Below are 19,599 nucleotides of genomic sequence, written 5' to 3'. Positions count from 1 at the left end.
GGACAGTAAATAGTTTAGACAAAAAGAGAATAGAAGCTTTCAAAATGTGGTGCTACAGAAGAATGCTGAAGATTATATGGGTAGATCACATAACTAATGAGGAGGTATTGAACAGAATTGGGGAGAAGAGGAGTTTGTGGCACAACTTGACAAGAAGAAGGGACCGGTTGGTAGGACATGTTCTGATGCATCAGGGGATCACAAATTTAGCATTGGAGGGCAGTGTGGAGGATAAAAATCGTAGAGACAGACGAAGAGATGAATACACTAAGCAGATTCAGAAGGATGTAGGTTGCAGTAAGTACTGGAAGATGAAGAAGCTTGCACAGGATAGAGTAGCATGGAGAGCTGCATCAAACCAGTCTCAGGACTGAAGACCACAACAACAACAAGTAACCAGTTTAATAGCTTGCTTCTGAAGTTAGTTATGTGAACTGACAGCAGAAAGTGGAAGTTTATTAAATATTCATAAGCTACTGATTAGAGAGGAAATCCCTGTTCTTACAAGCCTGTGTAAGAGGATTGCAAGGTTTGCTCTCCTGTCAGTACATGCCTGAATTTTTAAGTTATTAATCATCTTAATGATTTATTGTTGGAACTCTTTAATATACACTCCTGGAAATTGAAATAAGAACACCGTGAATTCATTGTCCCAGGAAGGGGAAACTTTTTTGACACATTCCTGGGGTCAGATACATCACATGATCACACTGACAGAACCACAGGCACATAGACACAGGCAACAGAGCATGCACAATGTCGGCACTAGTACAGTGTATATCCACCTTTCGCAGCAATGCAGGCTGCTATTCTCCCATGGAGACGATCGTAGAGATGCTGGATGTAGTCCTGTGGAACGGCTTGCCATGCCATTTCCACCTGGCGCCTCAGTTGGACCAGCGTTCGTGCTGGACGTGCAGACCGCATGAGACGACGCTTCATCCAGTCCCAAACATGCTCAATGGGGGACAGATCCGGAGATCTTGCTGGCCAGGGTAGTTGACTTACACCTTCTAGAGCACGTTGGGTGGCACGGGATACATGTGGACGTGCATTGTCCTGTTGGAACAGCAAGTTCCCTAGGAATGGTAGAACGATGGGTTCGATGACGGTTTGGATGTACCATGCACTATTCAGTGTCCCCTCGACGATCACCAGTGGTGTACGGCCAGTGTAGGAGATCGCTCCCCACACCATGATGCCGGGTGTTGACCCTGTGTGCCTCGGTCGTATGCAGTCCTGATTGTGGCGCTCACCTGCATGGCGCCAAACACGCATACGACCATCATTGGCACCAAGGCAGAAGCGACTCTCATCGCTGAAGACGACACGTCTCCATTCGTCCCTCCATTCACGCCTGTCGCGACACCACTGGAGGCGGGCTGCAAGATGTTGGGGCGTGAGTGGAAGACGGCCTAACGGTGTGCGGGACCGTAGCCCAGCTTCATGGAGACGGTTGCGAATGGTCCTCGCCGATACCCCAGGAGCAACAGTGTCCCTAATTTGCTGGGAAGTGGCGGTGCGGTCCCCTACGGCACTGCGTAGGATCCTACGGTCTTGGCGTGCATCCGTGCGTAGCTGCGGTCCGGTCCCAGGTCGACGGGCACGAGCACCTTCCGCCGACCACTGGCGACAACATTGATGTACTGTGGAGACCTCACGCCCCACGTGTTGAGCAATTCGGCGGTACGTCCACCCGGCCTCCCGCATGCCCACTATACGCCCTCGTTCAAAGTCCGTCAACTGCACATACGGTTCACGTCCACGCTGTCGCGGCATGCTACCAGTGTTAAAGACTGCGATGGAGCTCCGTATGCCACGGCAAACTGGCAGACACTGACGGCGGCGGTGCACAAATGCTGCGCAGCTAGCGCCATTCGACGGCCAACACCGCGGTTCCTGGTGTGTCCGCTGTGCCGTGCGTGTGATCGTTGCTTGTACAGCCCTCTCGCAGTGTCCGGAGCAAGTATGGTGGGTCTGACACACCGGTGTCAATGTGTTCTTTTTTCCGTTTCCAGGAGTGTATTTCTGCCATGAAAGAAGTAGTCAAGTGACATGCTCATACATTTTAACATGCAGGGACAGAGAGAGTGTGATTGTTGATTTGTGCAGATTGTGTGCAATTTATTTATTTATTTATTTATTTTATTTATCCATCCATTGACAATAAATACTGTATGGAAGTTGTCAAGGGTACATGTAAGCCATTTCAAAGAAATGGGACACAAACAATATATATGTAAAAAAGTACAAAACAAGATAATACAATGAAGTTAATAATAATACAATGAAATTAATATAGCCTATATACATCACTGCTTGTTATTTTAAATGCATAGTCTGTTTTTCTTAAGGCTTTAGCTTTGTCCTCCCTAAACGGCAAGTCCTTATATACACAACACTGCTTAAGTATATATTTACACGACACAACAGCTGTCCTTTTAGTATGTAAATATAATGAATGATTAGGTACAGATAGAGTATTTTCCATTTTGCCTTTATAAATATCATCAGAAAAAATTTATTGACCTACATAGTCATTTACAGATTAAAAACATTGTTCTACCAGAATTTTTTTAAATTCTGTTTTAAATGTGTTATCATCTTCTAACTGTCTGATGTTGACAGGCAGTGCGTTGTACAGTTTTGCACCAATATGGCTCACATGTCTTTGTGTATTCATTCTTTTTTTTTCGCTGAGTATGGAGTGCTGCGCTATTACGGGTATTGTAGTTACGAAAGTCGGCATTTGTCTGAAAATCTGCAATGTGGGTCCTGACATACAATACACATTTGTGTATGTATAATGATGGTATAGTAAGTATTCTATGCTTTTTGAATATGGTTTGCAGTGTGTCTGTGGAAGACTGTGAGTTATTATTCGGATGGCCCTCTTCTGCAACAAAAAAATTTGTTTTAGACGCCCTGTTGTGGAACCCCAAAATATTATTCCGTATGTGGCAAGAGATTGAAAATAGCCTAAATATGCCATTCTGGCACCCTCTGAGGTACAAACATTTACAATAATTCTGAGGGCAAAACAGACTGAATTAAGTTTCTGTGCAAGTTTTATTACGTGGTCATTGAAATTTAAGTTTTCATCCACATGAATCCCGAGCAATTTTGTGGATGTCACTCTGTCTAAGGCTTTGTCACCCCACACCAAATCGAGATTTACATTTTGACATCTTTTCCCAAACTGCATGTAATTTGTTTTATTTACATTCAATGTCAACCTGTTTGCATTGAACCAAGAGTGGATGTAATTTAGTACTTTATCAGCAGTTGTTGGCAGCAATAGCTTTGGTGCACTTATTATCACACTAGTATCGTCTGCAAATATTATTGCTTTGGCTGCATCATCTGCGGTGTGAAAATCATTTATATAGACAAGAATGTAATTAATAACAGACTGGAATGGTTTATAGGACATAATACAATCATTATAACAGAGTGCTTGGTTTCTGTAGCTTATGCCTGGGAAGAAACACCTGTTGACATTTCCAGGTACTATTTCGATTCCCTTATCACTCATAGCAGTGTTACCTTACTGCATCTTTCTGCAAAAAGCTGAGGGCTCGGCCTTCAAATTCATCCTTGGCATATACTATGAAATTGTCTGTAAACTGTGGGATGGTGACAAGATACCATAATCCGTTGTCACAGTGTATAGACCAAAAAACAGCAGACTTTAAGGATCTCCTCATGGTAAACCCTTGGACAGGAGTCTGGTAATCATCTGACCATCTACCATGCTTATTGTTACGATCCTGTGGTGAGGGTAGTGACAACACCAGTTGATAATTTTTGATGGTATGCTAATATAGCACTACACTTGTTGAAGAATAGTATGATTGTTGTTTCCTTAGGTGTGTTTGGTATCTAAGAAAACTGCAATTATGCAGAAATTATCAGTGAAGTTCAGTTGCACATTGGTTACAAGTGTGTAATGAGCATCAATAGAATTGAGTTTTTTACAGAGACAAAATACTAAATTATAAAGGATGTTATAATGTTCTACAAACTATTCAGATTTTTTGCACATAATCTTACAGAGATAAGAGATCAAAGAAACAGAGCAAAAGGAGCTTGCATAGACTGGTTCCTGCCATGTTTGGTCACAGGCACGATGTTGACTAGCTTCCACTGTTAAGATACAAAGGTTATTTTGAATAAATCAAGAAGCAACTCTGGAAGTATAGTTTTCAATTTTCAAGAAAGACTGAAGATCAAGGAGTACACAATCGCATTAGGCATCTGAGTAGCACATTAAAAATAAAATGCTGATGGAAATTGATTGTATCATTGATACAATTTTTGGTGTAAGCTGGAGCTAAGACATCCACAAATGACACTGCATGTTAAATACCTGCTTTAACTGTATTATTATCCTATGTAGGACCTGTAAAACTTGTAGCTTCCCCACAAAATGCTTGTGCGGACATATTAATCTGTATTTCTAAGCAAAACTTGGTTCAGTTTGCTTTCTTTGCTTTTTGTACATATTCCAGGCCCAAGATGTCATCTTCCCCATAACAATAAAGTTTTGGTAAGTTGATACAGCTGAGAACACTGTGGTTACTAGCTGTCTCTCAGCTACTGTGTCACAGCATTCAGAAGTCCAGCAGCACTTGTGCTGGTGACATGTAAGTAAAGCTGTCATCAACTTGAAGATTACAGTGCTTTACTAGACATTGTCTTATTAAAGATGACCTTCAAACAGACATACTGAAAGGTCAGATGAAGGCAGCAGAATACCACCTGCAGTGAGATGAAGCCCAGTAAAGTGACATCTAGGATTCACTGAAATATTCCTAGATGGGCTATCAAAGTGTACCTAAGGACAGAATTCTCTGACTAAGGGTACCAGCCACACAAGTTGGCATTAGGTACATGTGATTCAAAAAGCTTGCTTAATATTGTTTTGACACCCATTCTAATTTTTACTCTTGCAGTTAAGACTGATGTCACTCATGTGGGCATGCTACAAGGAACTGGAACAATCACTAATATTTTAATGACAAGAAGGTCACTATCTAAAGTGTCTGTGAGTGATATCCACTGGCATTTTAGAGATAAAGAAAGAGATGCTAACAAGATGTAAGGGGGATATTGCCATTGAAATGCAGTGCCTTTTCTAGTAGGCTGGTTTTGTGTTAAGTAAAAGTAAATGTGAACAACTAATGAATCATTCAACTTCCATACTACTGAAGTCATTTAGTGTGTGAGTTTAGATGGCTAATGAAGAAACATTTCTTTGGTAACTTATAGAACAGGTGGATGGGAGGAGAACAATACTAACGACAACATTCCTGATGTCTTGTGAGTTCATAATATCAAGTGATAAAATGCCAATGTATCTGTTATTTTTTGGAGACTATAAGGCATGTAAAAGATACTTTAGTTTGTAACAATGGTGACTCCACTGTTGCCATTACATCTGGCCTCATGATAAATTTTATACTGGAAGTCCCTTAAATTCATACTGTCAGCTAACCAAACTTAGGAGATACTTGCATATAGTTGAGTCTAATTAGGTAAAAAGTCATTCAATGTTACTTATAATCCGTTTTGATTGCAAAAATGTTTATTCATATGACCGGTTTTTGATCCTCTAGAACCATTTTCAGATCTGCAATTTTGGTTACAGGGGTAACCCATCCACACGCAGCAACCTTGACATGCCACGCCACATTAAATTGCAGATGGTTCTAGAGGAACCGAAACCAGTCATGTGAATAAACATTTTTGCAATCAACATGGATTATAAGTGACATTGTATAACCAGTGATTGCGGTATCCCTTCAGACGTTATGTATGTTTTTGCAAAAAGTCATTCCATTTACTTCCTAGACTCTGTGCGTTTCGCTGAAGAAAATTGAAAGATAAATTCTTACACAGTGTTTTGTTCTAAACTTACTATTTTGTGAGCCATAATCTGTCCCCGCTATGACCCCTATTAATGCTTTTACATCTGATTAAGCAATGCAGCCAACTAGTTCTTAGTTCGTGTGCTGAATTACATTCATTAAAATATGAAACCATTTATCACTAATATTTAAGCTTTGACAGATGTTAACTGATCCCACTGTAGTTGTAGGAGGAGGGTGCTGGAGTAGGATTTTTCATAATGAAAGTGATAGGTCCATTATATTAAAAGAGCTTGTTGGCTATATTTGAAATTATGCACTGTCTCTATGTCAGTTTGTGTGGGAAGATGTATGGTCTTGGAATGTCATCTGATGAGTGCGTGGTAAGGGGATTTTAGTTGAATGGGGAACCCCATTTAGCACAGCTACACTATTTCCTGTGTGTTGAACACTAGGTAGAGATATGTTGTTTGACTGCAGAAAAGGAGCTGCCACCTCGGAATTCAATCAAATAGAGTTAAGTGAAATTCATGAGCGAAAACCCATTGACAGAATTGATTTTTGCCATAATTTTGAAAATAGTGGACAGATGTGGCCCATAGATAAGTGACTGCCAGAGTAACAAATGTAAGCAGTTGCTTTTGTAGATGTGCATTGTTTTACATATTGTTCACCCACACATTTTGCACATTGCGTTTGACTTTGACACTGCACATGTATGTGACAGAAATGAAGACAGTCATGACATTGTCTAATGGGTTTCACATTGGGCATAACTGTGCCTGTCAATACAGTACAGATAGACATATGCTAGGAGAAGCTCAGATATAAATGTCTGCAATACAACTGGAATGGGGCCACAGAATATGTTTTGATTGCAAATGTTTTTCTTTAAAAACTGTTTGACGCTTAATATGGGCAATTGAGACCAGTTATCGTTTAAGACAGCGCAGTGCTTTAGATTCTATTGTATTTTTCTCAGTCCTGTAGTCTACAAAATTGCTTTATGCATAAGACATTGAAAGTCGGTTTATGTGTATATAAGTGAAAGTGAATTCTGTGCTTATATATTTGAAATTACAAATAATGCACTTCATACATTAAATATACTCCAGTGGAATAAAAGCAGTGATGCTGTAAATCTGAAATTAAAGATTTTCCAAAGATTTTGAACTTGGTATTTACTTTTATGTTTCTGAGAATTTTATTGTGTTATTTATATCATATTTATTTAGATTATTCTCTGGCTAGTGTTCATAAATAGCAGAAATAGTTTTACAGTTGATGTTAGTATGAGTGATGTAGCTTGCTTAAGATTGCTCAGGAAGCATTGGGAGAGACCTTGAATTAAATACTTTTCAAGCTTTGACTCCAGACTCATATGATGAACCATGCCAAAAGCTTCTGATATGTCAATAAATGCTCCTGTCAATTCCTATTTCTTGTCAGTCAGGCACAGAGGCTCAGTATGCAGTTACAATGGCAGTTACTGTTGGCATCTTATTTCTGAATCTGTGTTCTTCATTAAATAATATTTTCTTTTTATTTATAAGTTCTGTTAGATCATTATACATAACTTTTTCTAATATTTTTGAAATTCAAGAGGAAATTGTGATGGACCTGTAGTTATTTGCATTATCTTTCACACCTTTTTTATATATTGGAATTACCTTAGATGTTTACAATGCATTATGGGAGGTCCCTGCTTGAAATGAGCAATCACAAAAGTGTGTTAGTAGTTTAACTAGGTTCTGAGTAGTCCTCTTTACTACTATTGAAGGGACACCATCAATGCCTATGAAGTTGGAATTCAGTGGGGTTTGTTACTACTTTATTTTCTTGTGAGAGTGTAAAACTTTTACATGATGCTCTGTTTTCATCAGTTTCTCGGTTTGTTAACACTCCACATCTGTGATTTTTTCCAGTGTTATGTTGTCATGGTCTTCAGTCCAAAGACTATTTATTGTAGCTCACCATACTACTCAATCCTGTGCAAGCCTCTTCATCTCTGAAGAACTACTGCAACATACTTCCTTCTGAATCTGCTTGCTTTATTCATCTCTTATGATTTTTACTCCCACACAATTCCCTCTAGTAAAATTGCTGATCCCTTGTGTCCCAGAATGTGTCCTATCAACTGATCCCTTCTTTTAGTCAAGTTATGCTACATATTTGTTTTTCCCCTATTCTATACAGTACCTCCTCATCAGTTATGTGATCTACCCATATAATCTTCAGCGTTCTTAGCACCAGATTTCAGTAGCTTAAATTCTCTTCTCCTCTAAAGTGTTTATCATCCATTTTTCACTTCCATATATCATTACACTCCATACAAATACTTTCAGAAAAAGACTTCCTGACACTTAAATCTATATTCAGTGTTAATATAGTTCTCTTCTTCAGAAACTCTTTTTTGCAATTGTCAGTCCACATTTTATATCCACTCTACTTCAACCATACTCAGTTATTTTGCTGCCCAAATAATAAAACTCATCTACCACTTTAAGTGTCTCATTTCTTAATCTAATTCCCTCAAAATTGCCTGTTATATTACCCCCTGCTTTTGAATCATGGGAATTGGTACATTACATTCCAAATTCTTTGCTTTTATCAATGCCAATATAACCACTAGACTGGCAGCACTAGCAGAATTAAGTTAATCTCTAATTTAGTTGCTTCCCATTCTCTTGATTATTTCTATAGCTTTCTATAGGATACATCACATCCCTTATACACTAGTTTGTTTACAACCATGGGATGTAATTTTATTATGAGATGGTTTTTACTCTTAATGTAAACAAAACAAACCTCCATTAGTAGCGAAAGCACACTTTGTATAACATTTCAATCATGTGATATCACATTAATAGTGACATCTACTCTACCAGAATAGGCCTAAAACTTGTGAAAATGTTACTTCATATTGCAATGTACTGCCAGCTGCATTTGTTCAAATACCCAAGTTAATTTGCCTTTCTTAACACAGAGGCTAATATCAATATCTTTCTTCATCAGTGATGGTCTGGAATGAAGCTGTTGCTGCTATGCACTGACAATATTACTGGCATTTCAACGTTTGTGAGACTCATGCTGTTGCCAGTGATTCTGCTGTAACAACTCATCCTTTCCCCTTTGCTGTTGCTGTGAACCACCATGTTGCTGTGACAGCAGCTCATGTTGATATAGCTGCTGCTGCTTTTGTTATCCCTGTAGCCATTTTTTAAGCTATCTGACCTTTAGATCTTCATAAATTACACTTTGGTTGCTCAAGCTGGAAATGTTTACACTTGCTCGCTCCAGAAAGAGAGAAGTAGATCCATTCATGACCACTGGTTTCTAGAATTCACTTTATTTTACATTATACTGAAAAATGATTTTCAGTGATTCTATAAATGCCACAGTTTCTTAGGCAGACTAAAACTACTGAAACGCTTGTAAATGACTGAGCAGAAAATGATTAATTTCTGGAAATTGTATTGAATACTGATTGATATCTAAATTAACATTTGTGAGAAATTTGGTGGCAGTTTGGATGCATAGTAATGCAGCTATGGAAGGTGATAGGGCATATGTTTGGTATAAAAGTCTGTAAATAAAAACTAAGCCCATAAAAAATCAAGCCCATAAATATCCAACAGATTGTGTAATATGAATAAACCATCATATGAGAACCTGAAGTGTATTTTCTCCATTTGGCACTTCATTCACTACAGGAAACAGCTGCAAACTTCAGAGAATATCTCAGTCCTGTTGTACTGAAGCTCCTTACAGTGGTAGTAGAAAGTACCAGTAGCAGAATAAAATTGAAAGAAATTCATTTTCAAGTCAGGGGCAATATTAAATGTAAAGTTATTTCTAGTCATTATCATCTTCATTAAAACTTCTCTAGGTGTACAACCAAATTACAGTGATCAACCAGAACATTATAACCACTGACCTACTATCAATATAAACACATCTAGGGGATAGCACCATCATCTGGCAAGGAATGAGTGCTAATCAGATACACAAATGGTGCCTGTAGTATCAGTGAGAGTGCTGTCCAAGTGTAGAATGGAGGAGGCACATCAGCATTTTGGAAACTGCACAACTTGTCATGTGTTAAAGGAGTGCTGTGATGAGTGTCTCCAACATGTGGCAAAACCAAGGTGAAACCATGTCCAGACATCATGGGGTTGGACGGCCACCCGTCATTATAGATGTCGGACGTCATAGGTTGAGCAGATTGGCAAAACAGGACAGGTGGTGAACTGTGGAGGAACTAATATCAGACGTTAATGCTGGGCAGAGTACAGCTGTATCTGAACACACAGTGCACCAAACACTCCTGACAATGGGCCTTCACAGCTGATGACCCATGCATGTGCGAATGTTAACACCGCAACATCAGCAGCTGTAACTAAAATGGGCATCTGACCATTGACACTGGACATTTGTGCAGTGACAGAGCACTGCATGGTCTGATGAATCCTGATTCCTTCTTCATCATGCTGATGGGAAGGCACAAGTCCATCATCTTCCAGTGGAACACCTCCATGACACTTATACTATAGGACAGAGACAAGCTGGTGGCAGCTTGGGCAAGAGACCATGGAGGCCAAGGAGTATCATATGCTAATTGATGACCACGTGCACTCCTTCATAACGATCACATTTCCCGATGGCAGTGGCATCTTTCAGCAAGATAATGTGCCATGTTGCAAGGCCAGGAGTGTGATGGAGTGGTTTGAGGAACATAGTGGCAAGTTCCAATTGATGTGCAAGCCCATAACTTGCCAGATATGATCCTGGTTGAACAGAACTCATCATCCCACTCCCCAGAATTTATGGAAATTTGGTGACTTGTGTGTGCAGATGTGGTGCTAACTCCCTAGAGTGGCCTACCAAGGCCTTGTTGCTTCCATGCCATAAAAAATTGTTGTTATTATCCATGCCAAACATGGACATACCGGCTATTAGGTAGGTGGTTATAATACACCTGCTCATTAGTGTATCATGCTCTTATAAAGGCGAATGCTATGGAAACTTGCAGAAGTGGCTTTAAACTTGGTCTATATAACAACACAAAGGCTCTATGAAATATCAAGTAAAGTTTTATTCATGGAAGAAATGACTCCTTAAACTGTTCTCAAACTTTACTACAAAAAATTACTCCATTAAGTAATGCATAAAATGCATACAACATGATAATCCCTTGTATTTGTTGATTCTGTTCACACGAAGACAAATGTCATTGACTACAGTGCAATGGTCGTAAATGTAAGCATTTAGTTTTTTCATAGTACATATAAAAATACTTTTGTAAAAAATACAGGGTATTAAGAGAGAGAAAAGTCCAGTTTGTTGCAGCACAAGTAATACTGTGACAATGCTAAGAAAAAACAGACTTCTGGGCAGCAGTTTAGAAAACACATAGTATTGCAGGTGTACTTGGCTATACGGGGGGGGGGGGGGGGGGGGGGGGGGGGGGAGGAAATGGAACTTATGGCCAGAGGGGATATGTGATGTTAATACAGTGGTTACCAAGTCAAATTTACAAAGAACTTGGTTGTATGAGCCCTTATCAATATGACTTTGCATTCCCTCTTGTCTGGATGTATGAACTAGTTCTGTTGTGAAGGATATAACAAAGCCATTGCATCTTCTCTTGAGGTAAGGTGGCCTACAACTGTTGTAACTGAGCCTTGAAAACCTGGACATTGACGCTGGGATGGAGTTGACATCTGAGCTGTTCTCACATGTTCTATCATGGAGAGATTTGGGAATCTTGCTTGCCAGTGGAGGACCTCAACATCATGCAAGCAGTTTATAGAGATGTATGAGGTGGGTTGATGAGCACTGGCCTGTTGAAAAATGGCACCACAATTTCTCACATGGGAGTGTAACACTGGAGGATGCAGAATGTCTCTGATGTACTGTTGTGCTATCAGAGATCCCACAGTTGACATCTGTGATCTGTACTCATATGACCTGAAATTATATCTGATGTGTCCACAAAACATGATGGCAGAAATAGCACTGATGTGCCTCTACATAACATTGGAAGAACTGAAATTCAACCCAGGCCACCACCATATTCGTCAACTTTGGTCATCTGTTGTAGGGCAGAACTGTGATTCATCTCTCAACAAACTGTGGCATTCATCAGCATTCCACAATTTCTGGTCATAGTACCACTCAAGACACAGCTGTTTGTTTTGTGGTGTTAACAGCAGCCTATGCATGTCACAGTTATTTCCTAGTCTGTCTGCTGCTAGTCTCCAATCAGTGGTTTGCAATGTCACATAATGTTGCAGAGAATGCAGTACTTTTCCTCAGATGACACACAGATGTGAAGGTGTTACTCTATACTTGGGGTACAATATGGAGATCTTCCATTGTGGTGGTCAGGCATAGTTGACTGGAACCTCGACAACAAGTATGTACACTTTGAAATTCCCTTGCAGTCTAACGTTGGGCCACTGTGACATCCAAATACCCCATAAATCTGGATAATGCATGAGTCAGCCAGCTGGCCAAATGGTGACTCTCAATGAGGCCACTTTCAAACTCTGTCACGTGCTGATAATGCTGTCTCAGACTAGTACATGGCATTTTTGTATCCTTGGCACTCAAGATCTGACACTTTAATGCTTCTTATATACCATCTCAGGCCTGGTAACAATACTAAACATGAAAAACACTAATGCAATCTGGTGGTCATTCTACCTGCCGCAGAAAAATGCTACTCTAATCACTTACATACTTAATGATGATATGTTCATGTGTGAAGTTACATTGATATGTGACCATGTCTTCTGGGTACTGCACTTTGTTTTTCAGGCATTGAAGATGGAAAAACACAGGAAAGTATTTCAGTCAAAAGCACTAGTCTGAGGGCTCTTTGAATCTCAAAAACCATTGATTCTTATTAAAGCAGACAGTAGTAAAAATTTTTTTTTTAGAATAACAGAAAATATTCCATTTATATTACATTTCTGGTTTAAATTTTTCAGGTTTTTTTTAAGATACTAACTCAGTTTGTGATGTTAGTTGCAGTTAGGGCAGGAATTATTTCATTCGGGGGACCAAGGATGGTGACGTGGAAGAGCGATGTACGTTTACCATGCCAAGCTGTAGGCATCCCTGAACCTAAACGGCGATGGCTAGAAGCTGGAGATGTACCATTAAACCAGCACCCAAGAATCAATTTTGCTCCTGATGGTTCTCTTCTCCTGTCAAAAGTACAAAGAACTGATCAGGGTGAATACACATGCCATGTCTCTAATGAGTATGGAGAAGATACCATTGTTTATCAACTTTTAGTTCAAGGTATGTACACTATCCCTGTGCTGTAGATGTCATCTGCTTACCATTTCATACAAATTAGAGAGTTCATCATTAAAAATTAAGAAATGTGTAGGATAGAAATATTTCATGAATTCTAAGATAAGAGATATTTGTCATGCTAACTTCACTTCATGTCGACGTCATATGTGTTAGAAAGTTCTCAGTGCTTGTATCCTTAATTATCTTGCCATTTTAGTTATAAATTCAATAAAGTGAAGAAGAAAATGTTACCATTGGGTTTTACATTTTGTCTCTGATGGCTTTCATTTTGAATCTCAAAATTAACATGCATGTTGTGAATTTTAATGAAAGTTGTAAGTGTTGCTGTATGTTACTTCTTTCCTCATTCTTTAGAATAGTTTGCCTATCATAAACCAATTTCAGCTCATATACAAGCTGAAAAAAAGCCACAGAAGCTATGCAGTAGGGAATGGATGTGCAGACTCATCAATGTTCAAGTCTCATTTGTTCCAACTCTTTTCTTTAGTTAAAGCATCAAATTGTGTAGAATTTATGCCTCCACAATGTGGTAGCTTGTGTATTACTTTCTGTTACTCTTGCTTTTATTTAAACAGTAAGAAATAACATGAACTTCTCACACATGTAAACGACCGCTTTGCTTCATCCGTGGCACAAATAAAGCCAATATAAAGTAATAGTGGATGCAGAAACATCGTCTGCATCCAGTGAGGTTCACAAAACAGCAGGCAGTCTAGGCCGTATTGCACCTTATTATATTACACACAACAATTCCATTTTGTACATTTAACATCCAGGCTTACCTTCACAGAGCCAGTATGAGCACAGACAAGAAGATGTTCAAAGTAACCACCTTACATTTGCCAAAGCTTCACCACTCACTGGCTCATACTTTGCTGGTCCTATGCAACACACCTGCATCCACCATTGGTGAAGTGGTATGCTAGTGAGCTATTAGGTCATGTACATCCATAAGTTTAGTACTATAAACTTGTTCCTTTAACTGATCCCACAAATAAAATTCTAATGGTTAAGCACCAGGAAATACTGAGGACAGAACATTGGATTTGTGCAACCAATCCATTTCCCTAGAAACACTTCATTTAACTAGTTACATACATTAATTCCAAAATGAGGCAGTGCACCAACATGCTGAAATTATAGATGTTGCCAAACACCAAGTGGAAGTTTTCTAATGCATTAAGCAAAGTACTGCAAAGAAATGTATGATACAGAGGTGCATTCAACTTGTCCACCAACAGACAAAGACTCAAAAGCTCTCCTCCTGCAATTCCAGCCCACAGGTTTGTACCAAAGAGTGCCTGCAAGTCACATTCATGAGTGACATTTGGGTTGTGCTCTGACCAATAATGGATGTTGTGGAGGTTTAAAATACCTTCACGAGTGAAGTTAGACTAATCAGTCCATATCATGTCATTTATAAAATGTTCATCATCTTCCATTCACAAACCTGTAGTCATTGAATGCGGTCTTCTGGTTGCTGGTGTTGAGTTAATATGTAATGGTATAGATGCAGTTATTCATCATGCAACACTTCAACATCCAGTCTTTGAGATATCTGGAACTGCCTTGCATTAACACAAGTACTTTGCCAAGGTGATTCGTGAATGGTTTTAGGAAATATGTCCTCTATTTGTGGAGTGTATCTAGTCCTTGGATGACCTTTGTTCATTACTTGTGGATGAAAATTAACATTCTCCTGGAAGCATGACTTCAGATGACAAAAAGCATTCTTATTAGGATGGCACCTTTGAGAGTACCGTGCAGCATACACTCAAGCTGCAGCAGACTGGCTATCAGATGCAACCAACAACAAAAGCAGACTGACATATTCATCATTTGTGTACTCCACCAGAAAGCTGCCCTACATGAACTTGACAGGATCAGTTATGGTTGTGCACTGCATGGTTAGTAGACACATGCACGCAGTGCCATAGGTTCCATTGTGATTTGATAGGCTATTGTTACGTAACAAAATGATGTCCTACTTGTACATGACAGGAACTAAGGAACAGATGGCTAAAGAATGGAAAAGGAACCTGATGAGGATTTGAACCATAGTTCCTTGGTGGATGTGAGTTTGAGGTCCCAGAAGTCTACTCGGTAAGCTACGACAGCTGGTACCAAAGTATGGGATTGATACACATTCCTCTGTACATTCTGATGTACTGCATGATGTGACAGTGTTGCCAGCTCCTTGTTTACATTCATGTGTTTTCAAAATGCACCCAATCCGATTTTGATAGATAACCTTTTGTCTGAAATTGGAATGAGGAATTGCGTTCTGACCTCCAAATGCAGCATTTATCTTCATCCTGTATATATAGTATTATTTTATTCGTTTCCAGTAACTGTAGTTTATATGTCAGAATAAAATTCAGTAATCAGTTCCAAATGTACTTTCATTTCACTTTGCTGGTTTCAGCAACTTAATTTGTCATCTTCAGTTGCTTAGTATTGGTTTAGCAGATGTCAATGTCTTCTTCATAGAAGCATAGTGCTGTAGTATGTCCAAAAATGTTCATATTGTATGTGGCTACAATAATCTGTAAACCAGTACTGAGCTTGTGAAGAATTCAACTTAATTTGTCAAAGCCGGTAAAGCGAAATAAAAATATATTTACTATCAATGACTGAATCTTACTCTGAAATGTATAAAACAGTAGCAGCATGTTTGCCTATATCTCTGTACAGAAGTCTATGTAGTCTTTATTCTTTCCTTGCATATGTTGCTCAAACATAACAAAGTTCTGATTCTAAAATGACATTTCATTTCATCAGTTATATTCTGTACATCACATAGAGAGAGGCTCATTTAATGACAAAAGAAGTCAAGAATGTACATTTTAATTAAGTGCAGTACAATTAAATGACTTAACATTATTGTTGATGGTTAACATTAATCATAAAATACCATAAGATTAATCATAATTTTAATAGCTTTCATGAAGATACTCTTCATTATTGTAGAAGGAGTTTGCTAAACAGGAAGTTCATTATTTCAGTCTTTAACTCCTCCGTATTAGTCGTAAGACAACTAATATGCCTTGAAAGGTCAATGTATTCATGTGTACATCTTTGTGTGACTTCTTTCTACACTAATGTTGTGCTTTTAATATCCTTGTTCAGGTAATTCATATTTTACACTATTTTTGGGAAAACATAAATATTGATAATGAACATATGTGCTGTGAAACTGTTGACAAAATAGCAAGTTTTTTTAAAAATTTAATGGAGTTTGACAACAGCTGCAGAAGTGATAATGAACATTGCACATGTTTATGATAGTCAGCTCCATCAAATTGATGTAATTCTCAGAAAATTAAGGCCCAAGATTTCTACAGAATGCTTAAATATAATCTCCCAAAGAATATTCACTCAGATCTATGTTTTAAAGAAGTAAATGGAAAGCATTAATCAACAAAGAAGGATGAGAATAACAAACAAAATATTTTAAAAAAGTAATCAATTTTTGAAAATATAATGGAATAGGATTGATAAAAAAATCTACTCCCTAAGTGTTGCCAGGAGAACACACATATAATGGTAATAAAGTTTGCCAGCTTTCAAAGCCCGTGGCATCTTCTTCTGGCAGAAGGGTTGAAGGTGATGGAAGAGGGATGAAGGAAAAGGACCGGTGTGATTTAGGAAAGGTGTAGAACTTTGAAAAGTCATCCAGAGCCCCACATCAGAGGCAACTTACCAGACAATATGAGAAGGAATGACTGGTTGTTGGGGATGCACAGGACTAGATTTGAAGACCTCAGAGTTTAAAGGTGGAAGGTAGGGTAATACACATGACAGAGATTACTTTCAAAACATCGTGCATGAGTTAATAAGTGCAGAAAGCTAAGTACATCAGTGTCAGAAGTGAAAGATGTAGAAAACTGAAGTTGAGTGAAGAAAGGAATAGTTATTGTGAAGAAAGGCTGAGGCTGAAGAAATTAAAGTAAATTAAGGCCTGGTGAGAGTTGAGAATCAAGGACACATTGTACTGCTAGTTCCCACCTGCAGGCTTCTGTGAAACTGGTGTCTGGAAGAAGTCATGACTGTAGTGTTGTAGAGCATGTTCTGCAACAGGATATTGTGTGTTGCCAGTATATAACCTCTGCCTGTGCCCATTTATCCTAACTGATAACTTAGAATTATTCATGCCAGTGCCACCCTCCTGGCTTTAATTTACATTAATGTTTTTGGTCTCTACAATTATTCACATTAACTATTCCTTTCTTAACTCCATTTTAGTTTTCTGTATCTTTCATTTTATGATCTGTCAATTTTTTGCCTTCCCCCTCCCTCCTCTGTCACATACAATGCACTTTAGCTTTCCACTCTTATTAACTCATGGATGATATTTTGGAAGTTATCTATGCCTTGCGTTTTACACATTTAAGCTCTCAGGTTTTCAGATTGTGTCTGTTGCAGTCCACAACAATCAGTGTTTCCTTCTCATCCCATCTGGTAAGTCTACCTTATCCTGGTGTCCTGAGCAACTTTTACAAACTCTACCCCTTTTCTTAAACCCACCAATCCGTTTTCTTCACCCCTTTTTCTTCCCCTTCAACGCTTCTGCCAGAAGAAGGAGCCACTGGCTATGAAGAATTGCAAACTTTAATAACTTTATGTGTGTGTTCTCCTGCCTCCACATCATGAGTAGATTTTTTTGTCTATCCAAATAAAATATCATGAGTAGATTTTTTAATCTACCAAAATAAAATGTGTTAAGACTTGAGACAAACCAAAAGGGAGAACCTCGATTGCTGAAATGAAACATCCATAATTGAAGGAAAATAACTCAAAATGTGAAAAATACCATAGCAACAGGTGAAGATATAACTGTGACAGCTTGTTGCTATTTTTGAGATTACATTTTGCAGCACATTGAATGTAGAAGAGACTTTAAAATCTAGCCCTTCTGTTCTTACAAATCTAAAAATTTTACCCTGAAGCAGATGATTTCAGTATCGTTCACATGCCATATTACTGCATGATTGATACATTCGTAAACAGAAAATCTGAATTCTCACCAAGAGAGAAGACAGTGAAATAAATCTCCCAATATCACTGGATGATAGGCATGGTAAACATTCTGTGGGAGAGTACAGTAATTCGTAGAGGGTCTTTTATGATAGTAAATGAAATAAATTGTGAATGAGTTGAAATTTTTCTATTCTTTACTCAAATATTTACTGCATTAAACATTTGTTCAAGTTAAATGTCTACCAGAAGAGTGCTTGGACACAGATTCATAACTTTTGTGAGCAGGGTTCCATGTTCAGTTTCAACTCTGACACAAAATTTGAACTTATTACCAAAGTCAAATACAGTCTTTCACACTATTTGCCAGTTCTCACAGATTCTGAAGCCTACTGGTCCACAGATGAAAAAATATTAAGGTGAGTGAAAATAACTGACAGATCATTTATGTGTGAGAATTAAAGTTTTATAGATGGGTCTGGTGGAAGACTCTGATGCTTTGATAGATCTGTATCAAAATCAAATTATCTATTTATTCAACACAGTTGTAGATTCTCTTACATAGTGCTTGATTTGTAAAATAAGAGTTTCTGCTACTGTGACATTCCAAGGAGTGTTTTTGAAATTTAGACTTGTTAAAATGTTATCTTAATGCGTCTCTGAGCATTTTAAAAGTGTGAATACAGCATTTGTTTTGCATCACTTCAATTGCAGGAAAAGTTCTATTGCATCACATCTCAAAATCTGCAGCTCAGACTTTTTTCCATCAGAGGTACCAATACAGTATACCAGTGCATACTGTCACAAATCAAGCACTGCACTTATATATATTAGGATTTCTCAACTGCAGGCTATTCACATAACATACTTATTTTTCCAATAAATGGTCAGTGACTTCCATCAGTCTGATTTTTCTTTTCTTTTTCACTAAACTGGTATTTCTCCAGTATGTTGTTGTTATTGTGGTTCAGTGCAAATGGTTCAAATGGCTCTGAGCACTATGGGACTTAACACCTAAGATCATCAGTCCCCTAGACTTAGAACTACTTAAACCTAACTAGCCTAAGGACATCACACACATCCATACCTGAGGCAGGAATCGAACCTGCGACCGTAGCAGCAGTGCGGTTCCTGACTGAAGTGCATAGAACTGCTTGGCCACAACAGCCGGCTGTGGTTCAGTCCAAAGACTGTTTTGATGTATCTCTCCATGCTAGTCTATTCTGTACAAGTCCCTTCATTCTCTCCATAACTACTGTAACCTCAATTCATTTGATCCTGTACTCAAGCCTTGGTCTCTCTCTACAAATGTTACCCATCACACTATTTTCCATTACTGACAATCCCTTGATGCCTCATTATGTGTATATCAACAAAACACTTCTTTTAGTCGAGTTGTGCCATAAATTTATTTTCTCCCTGA

General features: G+C 38.5%; 1 protein-coding gene across 1 annotated transcript in view; it reads left to right on the top strand.

Annotated features, from left to right (window-relative positions):
- Positions 1-19,599, top strand: part of LOC124556186 (Down syndrome cell adhesion molecule-like protein Dscam2) — a 604,696-nt gene that overhangs the window by 497,829 nt on the left and 87,268 nt on the right. Inside the window, exon 22 of the mRNA XM_047130181.1 lies at positions 12,909-13,181. Coding sequence (XP_046986137.1) covers positions 12,909-13,181 — 273 coding nt within the window. The remainder of the gene's footprint in view (positions 1-12,908; positions 13,182-19,599) is intronic.

The sequence above is a fragment of the Schistocerca americana genome, chromosome X (assembly GCF_021461395.2).
Source record: "Schistocerca americana isolate TAMUIC-IGC-003095 chromosome X, iqSchAmer2.1, whole genome shotgun sequence".
NCBI lineage: Eukaryota > Metazoa > Arthropoda > Insecta > Orthoptera > Acrididae > Schistocerca > Schistocerca americana.
Note: the sequence above shows the minus strand (reverse complement) of the source record. Positions and strands in the feature narration are given on the sequence as shown.